We start from the raw sequence: 12960 nt of genomic DNA, 5'->3' as shown, positions 1-12960 counted from the left end.
ATAAGGATAGACGGAACTGCCCCGCCCCCTAGCAACTGCCCTGCTTCCTCCCTGCGCTAGGAGATCGGGAAAATCCCGCGGCATCCTTTTGATCCTCTCACGCAAGCCCTGTTGGGAAACACTGGTTTAGTTGCTTTACCCACTTGAGTTATTTTAGAGAGAGAGCGCTTGACCTCAGTGCCTTTCTGCTTTGCTTCCTGATTTCACACTCTCTTGCACTTGTTTCATACTCCTCAATGCATCTCCCTTTCATTTGTGTAGGTGGCATTGATGTTTCATTTAGAGTCGTCCCCAAGCTACGGTGAGTTAATCTTCATGGAGCGCTACCAAGTGGTGGTGAGAGAGCTGTCCAGAGTGGAGCAAAAGATTGAAAATCAAACTTCAGAGACCAGCGTTAGAAAGTTGAGCAATAGTCGCTCTACCCTGCAAGCCATTGGGAGTGCAGCGGCGGCAGGTGAGTGAATACTCGGTGCTTCAGTAACTTCATCCTTCAGAGGAATTCTTATGCTAGGGCAGTGGGACATGAGTGGGTTTTGCGTATTGACCAAAGATTCAGGGACATTTAAGTGGTGTTATTCCGTAAGGCACCATCCAGTGCCAGAAGACCGCTTATGGCCTACTCATTTTAATAGTCTGAAAGGCAGGGGTCCTCAACTCCAGTCCTAAAGACCCTCCAACATGGGGTTCTCAATTGATGCAGGGATATCCTTAAAACCTGACCTGCTATGGGGTCTTGAGGACTGGAGTTCAGAACCCCTGCTGTAAGGTGTATTCCAGCACTAGAGATGCTCTGTGGGGTAGCACTGCCTAGTAAATATGGCCTTGAGTATTTAAAAAAATATATGAAAATTAAATATAAATATCGTCATAAAGGGGCAATGGTTTTGCAGAAACAATATACAGTGCACATTTGCATTTGGTAACATTAGTGTAATTATAATATAATTTGGACTGTATAGTTACAAGTTAGACAGCGGTATAAATGCTCTTTAATATGAGCTTTTGCATGTAACTTAATGAAAGCACTTTAAAGAGAACAAATCCATGGTCGTGTATGTAAAAGAACTTACAATGTACGATCATACGTAATCAAATAATTTGTAATACTCCTATTTTTCTGGCATTGAAAAGTGCTTGAGAATTTGACAGAAAATGATGTGATTAGGAGGAATAATCAAATGTAAAGACCATTTGTTAATGAAAAATAATTGTATTTATTGGGGGCTTTGGGTGCACACGTTGGCCCATATGTACTAAGCAGTACCATTTCAGAAGATGCCTCCGAGCCCATTCATGTGGCTGAGCCATACATGCAAGTCTTCTAGAAGGTGTCTGATAATAGCGCTGCTTAGTAAATCTGGGCCTTTGTCATTTCATCACTCAGGCATGGTGTTCTATTCAATTTCTGATGTCACGGATAAGCTGCTCGCCCCTGCTGAAGGTCCAATCCCTACACTACAAGAGGAATACTGGATGAAAAGTGTTTGTTTGGAAAAGACTGATCCGTGGAGGCAAGTCATTGAAGACCTCAGCCCAGCAGCAATGGCGGCCTTTGACTTGGCGTGTACTCAGTCTCACCTGCGGAAGACGTGCAAACAGCTGTTTGAAACGGCAGAGCGGCGAATGCACAATAGCTTTGAAACAAAAGGTAGGCAGTGTGAATAAAATGTGCTTCAAATTATCATCAGACTATGCGAAGAGGCTGAACTGTACACTTCTAATGTGACCTCAATGCAATGTATGTTACACTGTGTACGCAGAAGGGGAAAAATGGTTTTTAGAGCTCGCACGCCTTATAGTACTCGCTCTACCGGAACTAAAGAATTGCGATGCACCGTATGCTGGCGGGTCTGATCCTGTGAGAGATCCTGTGTTTGAATGAATTCAATGGTAGTGAGGCAGCGGGCACTCAAGAAGTAGACGAAAGGTTACTTTACTAAATCTACATTTGGTCGAAGACTGAGCCACTGATTTAGCCACCTGTGCTGAAGCAGAGATATCCTGAACACCTGACCTGTTGGTAGCCCTTGAGGACTGGAGTTGGCCACCCCTGGTTTGGACAATACATAAAGTGGAATTATTAATTATTTATCAAACCTTCCTTACACTTGTTTTATATGTATAATACAATCCAACTGGCCAAATGTGGCGTATTGCATTGTAAATATAGTATAAGAAATATAGCTTTATAATGTAGGACAAATCTTGTGTTTTTTTTGTTTTTTTAATAGGTCGTAAACTTGACTTGGTTCAGAATCACCCAGCGGCTATAAGAGGTTTCCCAGCCGTTCTTCATCAATTTAGTAAAATCATCAACTACCCGAGTCCGTCTCAAGGGCAGACTGAATTAGGTATGTCTGATTGTTTCATTATTGTGGATTAAAAGTGCAATCCCTTGAATCAACGATTTTGTTTTATACTTAATGGAGTTTGTTTAGATAATAAGTTACGTATTTAATTGCTAGATTCAAGAGCTTGATTTAATTTCACCATTGCATATTAAACACCCTAAATCATTGAGCAGGAAAAAAATTGTGATTTCTCATGGTGGAATAGCAAAGAGTGCTACACCTGAAAAGCCAATAGTCACTAAATAGCATGGGAAAGTTTATTAAAGGCTGATATTGACAATCTACTTTGTAAAACACATTTTGGATTGGACCATGTATCTTTTAAGTGGAAAAGGAGCGGCTCGGTGAGTAAAGACACTGTCTGATAACGACACTAAGTTTGAAGCAGGGGAACCTGGTTCAATTCCTGGTGTCAGCTACTTGTCACTTTATCTCTCTGTGCCTCAGGAACCAAAAAACAGCGATTGTAAGCTCGTGTTTGCAAGGACTGTGTGTAAAGATCCTGTGTGCTGCGTACCGAGCGCTATACAGTAATTGTGAGAATAGTGCTATATGAAATAACAATAAACTTTATTATTATAAGGCTGAAGAGAAGCCATGTCGTTTAGCCAGAAAAGAGGTTAAATAGACTTAGGACCATATTTTGTAAGTGGTGTTACTTTTATAAGACACAATACACCACATTTAAGTGACTATAAATGTTTTATGGAGTAGCTCCACTTCCGAACAGTATTTCTATTTGTACTAATGAATACTGTTATATTGCAGTATTTATATGGGCATTAGCACCACCTATTTCATTGGTTAGATTTCCACGTGCAATTTATCAAGACCTACAGCACAGTTCCACTTCTGGCTCTATACCACTGTTAGAACTTTGAAATGCATCCTGATAAGTGGTAGGAATTAAACACACGTAAGAAAATGCCGGTTTCATTCTTATTCAGTATGTATATATAATTTCTCACCCTTCCCTTACACATTGCAGAAGAGAAGATAAGCAGCCAGTTCAAGTGTAACATCATAAGCCTTTTACACACCTGCTACCCGGTGTTAACGGATGACAGCATTACTCGGGAGATTACCCTGTACCATCAGCTTGAGCAAATCATTGCTCAGCTGAGGGCTGCTATTGGGTCTCATGGTAAGGAGCATGTTGATTATTAATAGTTAAAGGTTTGTTGCAGGTGTGATAGAGGACTGGAAGGAAGAGATCTTCATGGATGTAGTTTAACACGAGCTTTGGTGATCTCCAAACATCTATAGCAGTGTTTCTAAACCACAATGTCGGGAAACTCGGGTGTAACATGACCCTCTGCCAAGGGTGCCACGACCCCAGGGGAGAAACTGCTGGCAGCTCAGTGGGCACCTCCTGCGCTGCTTGGAGATGTAGAGGCTGCGCCCCTCGTCTCCTCTCTCAGCCAGGCACAGAGGAGGAGAGAAGACATCATCTCTGGACCACACAGGAAGTGCCCACTGAGCAGCTGACGTGGACGTAAAGAGGGAGGGGTGTGATGGCTTTGTGTTGGGAGGGGAGTGTGATGGCTTTGTGTGGGGATGGTGAGGGAGGCTATTGCTTTTTGTGGGGCTGGGGAAAGGTGTGTGGTGTAGACAAGAGAAGCGAGAGATGAATGCAGTGTTTGTGATTAAGAAAGAAGTTGAGTGCTGTGTGAGAACGGGGGTGATAAATGTGGAGTGTATTCAGTAAAAGGGTCAACATGATGATGTGTAGTAAGAGAGGGGGGGTGAGTGCTTGTGAAAAAGAGGGGATGTGAGGTCTGAAGAGCTGGGTCCCCTGAGATATTTAAAATTCTTCAGGAGTGCCCCTGCTCTAAAACGTTTGAGAACGCCTGCGGTACAGTTTAACCTCCGAACATCTGACAGACGAGTCTGAGTATAACTACATCTATGACGATATGATTTATGTAGCTATATGGATTCTTTTGTATGTCATAGTTTAAAAAAAAAAAAAAAAAAAAAAAAAAAAAATTATATACTGATTGGTGACCAATTAACGCTGTGCTGTGTAATGCCGAATCTCTCAACTCAAAGTGAAAATGAAGTTGGGTATCCTTGAATTGATAACACTTATAGGATTATACAGCACTTGCTGCTGAAAATATAATTGATATATTTTTCTATGTATACAATATAACCGTTACATTTGAACATTTGACTTTGCACGTCAACATTTTGGTACACTAAAATAATAATCTGCATCAAATCTGCACTTCTCCAGGACAAATAAGGCTGGTGGCAAGCTAAATAAATAACAAGATACTGTACTTGAAAGATTCCCCCTGATTCGAGTGATTGTGGATTGTTTGTTTTTATTTCTTCTATTTCTGTTCAGTGATGTCAAATTTGAACTTCCAATGTCTTGCCTATTCTCTGATCAATACTGGCAACATTATGGTGAAGAGCTGGTAGAGCAAATATGCATGCCAAGATTAGGATCGAAATCCTAATCCATATTTTGTTATTTATTTCCCTCCCCCTATTTCAAACAAGAGGTTCCTCGGAGCTGCAGGAACCCCCGTTTAATGAGATATATTTAATTTTGAAATGCCCTTAAAATAATTTTTGTCCGGAGGAAACAGTATAGCCACTAGGATCATGTGAAAAAGGAGGAATAAACCTCAAACACTGATGCTCAATCAATAGTAATATAAAAAATAAAATAATACTTAACTTCTCAGTTCCAACTAATGACAATAGCGTGTATACTGGCTGTATTAACCGGTTCAGGCTTCTGTGAGTCCTCGTGTGTCAATGGACTCACTCAAGGTGGGGGGCTAATAAGCAATGAGCAAGACCAGGGTATCTGTGAACGCGCCGTTAAGCGCGTCTCACAAACGAGACGCTGAGCCTCAAAATAGTTTCCCTCCCAACACCCTGTGTCCCACACTGTAAGGATCAGCTGGCAAGTACTCACCAAACAATCTCCATGTCTGCCAAGTGTTGCGGATTGATGTATGGAAAGCCCAGGTACAACGCTGATTTGGCGTGCTCGAGCCGGTAGATGAAGTAGAAAAAATGCTTTAACAATGGCGGTCACTGCTGTCCGATCACAGGAACAAACCAAGCGCAATTAGTACAAATAGAAAATCATTTATTTATCCAAAAATAGACATACACAAAGCAAGGTACTCTGACACGTTTCGTCCTTATAGAAGGACTTTACTTTGATACGCTGAGCATTGCACAATTTGTTTATCAATTTTACTTTGATAAAGCCTTGCACCGGCAGCCAATAGAAAGCCGTCACATCATCGTGATTGCACCTTTCCTATTGGGTGACCCCACAGCCATCTTAGTTGACACAAAATGTAATATCTGCCCCCAGTGCTTTGAGTGTGGAGGTTAAACCTTGGGAGACCCCTAGTTCATATTAGGTAAAATAATACATTCTTGATTTTTGAGGTGGAGTACGGCTTTAAAATAGTGACTTAGTTGTAATCCATATACTATTAGAGGCAGCCACAATGCATTACAAAGATATACCTTGCTGTGCTATTTCATTAACATGTATGTTCAAGGGACAGTCAATAACCTTATTTTTTTTATTGACTTATGACGTGTAAAATAGAAAAGATAAAATAAATAACTGACTGATACTCTTTTAAAAAGCAAGGTGTCGTTTTTCAGCATACATGTGATTTTATTGTAGTTCTACAAAAGCAAGCTTGTACATAGTGCTTTTCAGTGCTCAACGACAGCCACCTGTGCTGAAGCAGGGATATTCTTAAAACCTGACCTGTGAGCCTTTGAGGACTGGAGTTGGCCACCCTTGCTTTAGACAGTTTTTCATTTGCCTCATTAACTAGGAACTTGTAGATGTGCCTGGAAGGGCAGTGTTAGACCACTCATTTCTGACACTGAATGATTACTTCTGATGCTTCTGGCATTCACAAGACTTTAATATCTCACCCCTTTTTATTAATCAAAACTAGAACCAAAAGGAAACCTGATCCACTCATTGATGGACCAAACATCCATGAAGCCTCAAGATGTACAGATGCATCCTGTGCGCCAACAGATGTCTCTTCTCCTGAACAACCTGGATGAGCACGCAAAGTCTGTAGAAGATCAAGGCCTTAAACCTGACTATGTAGGGAGCTTTTTTAACTACATCGACACCTTGGCCAAAGTTATTATACAAAGTGTAAATGCAGAGATGGGTAAGTACAAGCAGAGTAATGCATTTAAACGTCTCTTCTTCATATGTGATATGCCAGTTTTTCAGACCCCGTGCTGAGTGAAGGTGAAAAACGGCGCTAACTCTATTAGTGTTTCACTAAAATCTATACAGTGAGTGGTTATTGCAAATCTATTGATTTAACAGTAATAAAAACGTGCTTAAATAACGTGCAAGTGATAATTTAAAAGGTTCAAACCCCCTGCTCAAACCCAGCTCGTAGGGACTGGTTTCGCTAGTCCCGCAAATCGTCACTTTCGTTGTAATCCAGGGGGAGCATGGATGGAAATAGAACAAAAGAACAATCTAAGTGTAGACAATTTTTGATATGTAAAATTTAAACTAAATGTCTTGTCTTGGCTCGTATGTTGTGCCTACTTACAAGATGTAAGTTGTTTTCAAGCGGTTTAGACACACAATGGTCTCTGCTAGGTTAGATATTCTCCACTCTGTGAAGCGGTCTCCAACTGTCAGCTCAGCAGCCAAGTGTATGTGAAGAAAAAGATACCATAGTGCAGACCAATACAATGGTAAAAACTAAACTTTATAATATAAAATGAACACTTACAATAAAAACGATTAATATGTGCATTGTTCACAATCTTATGTGATCAGGGGGAGAAGAGTTAGTTAGCTTCAGGCTCACCCGCCTCTTCCGATGGAATCCAATACGATCAGCCTCTCTCTGCGGTGCTGTGTCTCTGATGGTGGGCTGTGTGATCCAGGCTGTATCTTCCCGTGGGCTGTAGTACTCTCCTTCAGCTGCTGCACATCAGTGCTGCGCTTGGAGCTGCCCTTCGGGTGAATGATCTCGCCTCCTCCTGAGGAAGCCACACACCCTTTTCTGGCGAAACGCGTAGAGTGGGAGCCGTCCTGAGAGGGGAGAGGAGAGAGGCGAGATCACCATTTAGAAATCCAACCAGCCGCGCCCGGAAGTGACGTGACGGAACAAAGCGGAAGTGACGTACCGGCGGCGAGAGAGGCGAGATCATTCACCCGAAGGGCAGCTCCAAGCGCAGCACTGATGTGCAGCAGCTGAAGGAGAGTACTACAGCCCACGGGAAGATACAGCCTGGATCACACAGCCCACCATCAGAGACACAGCACCGCAGAGAGAGGCTGATCGTATTGGATTCCATCGGAAGAGGCGGGTGAGCCTGAAGCTAACTAACTCTTCTCCCCCTGATCACATAAGATTGTGAACAATGCACATATTAATCGTTTTTATTGTAAGTGTTCATTTTATATTATAAAGTTTAGTTTTTACCATTGTATTGGTCTGCACTATGGTATCTTTTTCTTCACATACACTTGGCTGCTGAGCTGACAGTTGGAGACCGCTTCACAGAGTGGAGAATATCTAACCTAGCAGAGACCATTGTGTGTCTAAACCGCTTGAAAACAACTTACATCTTGTAAGTAGGCACAACATACGAGCCAAGACAAGACATTTAGTTTAAATTTTACATATCAAAAATTGTCTACACTTAGATTGTTCTTTTGTTCTATTTCCCTCCATGCTCCCCCTGGATTACAACGAAAGTTTTTCAGACCCCACCAGTGCAGTAGGCGATTTCTCATTTGTTCAAATCTTGCTCATGTTAAACAGTATCATAACCAGATGTCAGACGTTCCCCAAACCGTAGCCTATTGAGCATGTATCATGATAACTTTATTTCAGCCAGTGACTCTGTGATCTTTAAAGCGTTAGTCTTTCCTAGAACCAAAGTGAATTAAAGGAAGTGGTATTTTCATATGTAGCCGAAATACACCATTTTAAAACAAATCAGACATTGTAGTATTTTTAACATGTTAAACTTGTATAACAGTTAGACTCACACACCACTTTAAAAGTGTTGTGGCTACAAGAACTTTACATTTACATTTGTGTGCACATTGTGCCTGCGTTGCAACTAGAGTGTGAGATACTCTGCTAATTTCTGCTGGTTTCATTGTAGATCAGTCTGTGGACGTGAAGGTGGGGAATCCTTTTATTCTTCTTCAACAAAGACCTTCTCAGTTGATTTCCCATTTGCTGTTTGAAAGGCAAGTCCCTCCAGAAAGGTAAGATACCCCACCCCACACATGGCCTCTTGCTTACTGTCCCCATACCTGCTTAATGCTGTTTTTTCAGCTTAACAATTGCATACTTGACTGCCATGCTTATGTTGATAAGTTAGGACAGGCATATTGCTAAATAGGTTGCTTGCTCTTCGCTTTCTACAACCAGGCGTGCCTACACAAGCTACATAAAGCCGGAGTCGCATGTCAGACTAATGGGTCAAATCTTGATGCCCTTAGAAAAATATATCTCCCTCCCCTTATCTCGGCGCTCTGATAAGGATAGGGTATGAGAAGGGTAAAGATTATACTTGATTGACAAACACCATTACATTTGTCATAATTTATTAACTTAAAGAAAAACAATGAAAGCAGACAAATTTTGCTATAAGCATCGTTATTTGTTTAAGGAAGCCAATTAGACTGATACGTTTGTTTTCTAGCCGGCCACATAGGATTACATTTTTAAGACTTATGTTTATTTTATTTTTTATGCTGTCAGGTTGTCTTTACTGTTGGACAAAGAGAACCTCGGTCTCAATGTAGAGCAAGTTATCGCCGATTATTGCTGTGAACCATTGTCATTCTGTAACACGAGAAAGAGCAGTCAAACAGAATCCCTCTTACTGCATATTAACCGATCAACTCAGCAATGTGTGGCACTCTGTTTGCCAGATACAGATATCCAAATCTCCGCCTGTGTTGAGGATGCGGAGGAAAGCATTGCCAACATACCATCTCCTGCTGCTGACTCCAACCTCTACTCTCTCACTGCATCGGCTCTGAACTTTCTCAAGTCTAAGTCAAGTTTAACAGCAGTGGTTGCCTGCTTAAGTGCTTCTAAAACTCAAAAGCCAACCAAATCAAGTCTGTCCTGGAAGGAATTACGTGGAAGCAAAAAGGAAAGTCCTTTAGACATGGAACACATTGCAAGGGAATGTGATTCTTTGCTCTGTGAGTTTCCAGTGCTGCAGAGGTTTCTTTGTACAATGTCTGCACCTTTTCACAGCGGTCAACTCCAGGACACTGGCTTTGCCAGTTCACTGTGCGGAAAGCCATGTTCTTCTTTAGTGCTTGTTGGGCTACATTCCCCTGCAGCGGTCAGCGTGTTAACGGAAGCTTTCCAGGCAGCGGTCACAGAAAAGGATTGGCCAAAAGCATTGCAGGTTCTGGATCTGTATACCAGTGACCTTGAAGACCTTGCAGGGGTAAGAGATGCCCTTCTCTGCTGTGCAGCTGCTGAAGGTAAATGCTTTGTTTTGGGAGAATATTTAGTCTAGTTGTAACATCACTGCTTTTTGAAGTGTGTGCACCCTTTTCTAATCTGTATCTTGTGACATTGGGAGAGTCACTATTTCCCAGTGCCGCCGTCAAACCACAATATTAAAAAGCAGTTTCTGAGTTTTAGTCCTGTGCAAAACATGAGCGGTCAAGAGAACAAATCTCAAAACCTGTCTAGATCTATGAAGGTCTCCAAATAAATCACAACCGCTAACAAACCTAACTAGAATAGTTTTGCCATCCTAACTCCATGTTGTCAATACATAGTAATGTGCATATCAATCCAATAGTATAGTGTACATAGTGCAACATGATTGCCTTTAGAGTTAGAAGGCAACATTGGATTGAAGCCGTGATGACATGGAGATATGTTGGAAGTGATGAAAGGAAGTAGGGCTGTTTCACTGCAACTGGAAACCTTGCTCTGAATTAAACTCTCCACAGCAGACCAGACCATAGGTCATTGTGACTATGGTGTAGCAGTCACTTGACTCCTACCCATTCCCCCGATATCTGGAACAAGACAGCTTCCTCTTACCTACAAATTGCTGTCACAGCTCCCAGAGAACCATTAACCTGATGTCCCCAAAAGTTCCATGCTGTTGTCAGAACATCAGAAGAGACACGAGCGAGTCAGCCTTTGTCAGCCACTAGCTAAGTCCCCTTACTGCTGCTTATTACCACCCCCACCCTTTTAACAATTCAGGAGATCTCCGTTGCAGAGAATTTGCCACCCGGGGGGTTTAAACTGGACAATACAATTCACACATGAAAATAGCGGTTGCCAGTGAAAAAAAGATTGAAATAGATCAGCACAATATGAACGATCAGGGTATGTTATGACTTCATTTTCATTTTGTTTTGGGTGTGGACTGCTGCTTTAAGGTGTGTGTTTGTTTTTTGGGGTGGTAGAAAAGGATGGCTGGCAATACCTTTTTGCTGTTAATGACCCTACTTTGAGAAGCAAGCTAGCTCTTCGCTTCCTGGAGAAATGGCCTCTGGATGCTTGCATGGAAATCCTGTCCTACTCTGTGTGCGAGATGGACATTGCGGATGACTTGAAATTGGACCTGCAGAATAAAAGGAAGGAACTGGAGGTTTATCAGAAGGTACAAACGTAGGATGTACCGCACCGCTTGAATGTCACATGAAAGGAAATACGCCACCCATAATGTCCCCCTTAGCAGAACCATTGGGATATGGGCAGAGCAGTAACTTTGTTCTTTAATGGCACTGAGGTAGTAAGCAACAAGACAGGTGCGATGGGGGGAGCATGGCATCCAAATTAGAGGGGCCAAATTCCCTTAGCGTGGGATCCTGTTACTTATTATAGTTATTCTTACATGTAAGGTATTAAACACATCCTTAAAAAAGCCACAGGTACCGTAAATTATTGTATGTATGTGTTTCGTGTAGGAGAAAGACTCATAATGTAATGTTATGAAACTAACAATGCGAGGGTAGGTTTGAATAGATGGCGATTACATTAATAATCATAAAGTGTGCATCCTAAAAGCACAAATACCTCCCTGTGAGCAATATTTATTGTTCTGTTTATCTTACCCGAACCAGGGAGTCCCACAGAGCGATCCTGCCACTACACCTGGAAACCACTGGTTAGAAACTCGCAGGGGATGTGTTCCGGAGCTAAAGGGGTCTGCAACGGGCAGGAACCAATCTGTGCTAGGAATGTGCATCACAGGAGTGTCCCCTTCACTGATTGGTTAGCTGCAATGCTTATATGAAAGATTGCAGCTTTAATGCTTCGCAATACAAATATGTTCTGGCCCAGGCTCACTGAAGCTAAGGAGTAGGATCAGGCCGTTAAACTCATTCCCTATCCATGCACACAGAGTCCTCCTTTTAACTTCTGTAAACTGTATTGGATGACAGCAAAAAAGGGAATTTATAGGTAGCAGGATTAGAGAACGGTGAAAAAACATGCCTTGTGCTAAGAGAATGAGGGAGGTTATTACTCACAGGGCTGCTGGCTTGAAAAGGAAGTGTGCTTGCCTGGACAAGCAAGAAATAGTCAGGGCTGAGCCAACTAGCACGGGGAGGATGGGGCAGCCCAACTTAGAGGAGAAAAGGGGAGTTGCTAGGCAACAGGCTGAGAAGCCAACAGAGAAAGTTACATATGTAACAACAATACATGGGGAAATGACAGGAGTCACACAACAGGGAGAAAATATAGAAACTGGTTCCAGGACAAATTAGGATACAATTAGGTTTTTCCTTGATGAGCTTAATGACACCGTTGGCACACACATAGGTTAGCATTTGTGTAAATGTAGATGTGAGGCATACAACACTATTCTCATGGAAAGAAAACCCCACTAAGGATTTACCTCTTATTTAGAAATAACCGGATAAAGACACATTATTTTGTCACTAGTGTTCTATCTTTTTAAATTGAGATGTTTTTCGAACCCTTTCCTTCAGATTCTGAGTTTGAAAGCGGATTTAACCTGGGCCAGTTGGCAAGATTTAAAAAAGGACTGTGCTGATGATCCACAAACGATCATTGATATTATTTTGGAAGCAAAGGTATGGAGCCAATGGATTATTTTCCTTGCTTTAAATGTTTTGGCAATGAAATGATCGTTTCTGCTCTTTATGAACGATTGCAGATGTGTTCTTTTTAATCCTTTGTATTACAATGCAGCAGTGAGGAAGAGGAGGACAGCTGTGTGCTGTTCTAGAGCAGCAGGGAACGATTAGTAATAAATGTACACTTCATCCCTCTCTGAGAGAGAGAGAATTTATATCTATATCTATACTGTGTGTGTTTTTTTTACACATTAATATACATAAATATAGGTGTGTATGTATGGGACCTCCTTATTGTGTATGTTTTGACATATATGTACTCTTATCATGCAATGTTGTACGGCAGTGCGGAAAATGTTGGCTCTATATATGTTGTTTTTGTACAGTACCTTATAGGTACACAAAGGGATAGGCACACTATAAATATGCAAAATAAGAAAAGGCCAATAAAATAATGTATTGGTAATAATTTGCTATCCCTCTGTTATTATTGTACAGTGCCTTTATAGGTACTCTGAT

General features: G+C 41.6%; 1 protein-coding gene across 2 annotated transcripts in view; it reads left to right on the top strand.

Annotated features, from left to right (window-relative positions):
• The window catches only part of ZFYVE26 (zinc finger FYVE-type containing 26), a 77413-nt gene that overhangs the window by 30286 nt on the left and 34167 nt on the right, over positions 1-12960 (top strand). For both annotated transcript variants that reach the window (XM_075613522.1, XM_075613521.1), the window contains exons 14-22: positions 262-454; positions 1385-1648; positions 2232-2351; positions 3340-3495; positions 6305-6532; positions 8508-8613; positions 9113-9855; positions 10804-11000; positions 12334-12438. In XM_075613522.1, the coding sequence (XP_075469637.1) occupies positions 262-454; positions 1385-1648; positions 2232-2351; positions 3340-3495; positions 6305-6532; positions 8508-8613; positions 9113-9855; positions 10804-11000; positions 12334-12438 (2112 nt within the window). The remainder of the gene's footprint in view (positions 1-261; positions 455-1384; positions 1649-2231; positions 2352-3339; positions 3496-6304; positions 6533-8507; positions 8614-9112; positions 9856-10803; positions 11001-12333; positions 12439-12960) is intronic.

This window comes from Ascaphus truei, chromosome 9 (genome assembly GCF_040206685.1).
Source record: "Ascaphus truei isolate aAscTru1 chromosome 9, aAscTru1.hap1, whole genome shotgun sequence".
NCBI lineage: Eukaryota > Metazoa > Chordata > Amphibia > Anura > Ascaphidae > Ascaphus > Ascaphus truei.
The sequence above is the reverse complement of the archived record's forward strand: the minus strand, read 5'-3'. Positions and strand labels throughout refer to the sequence as shown.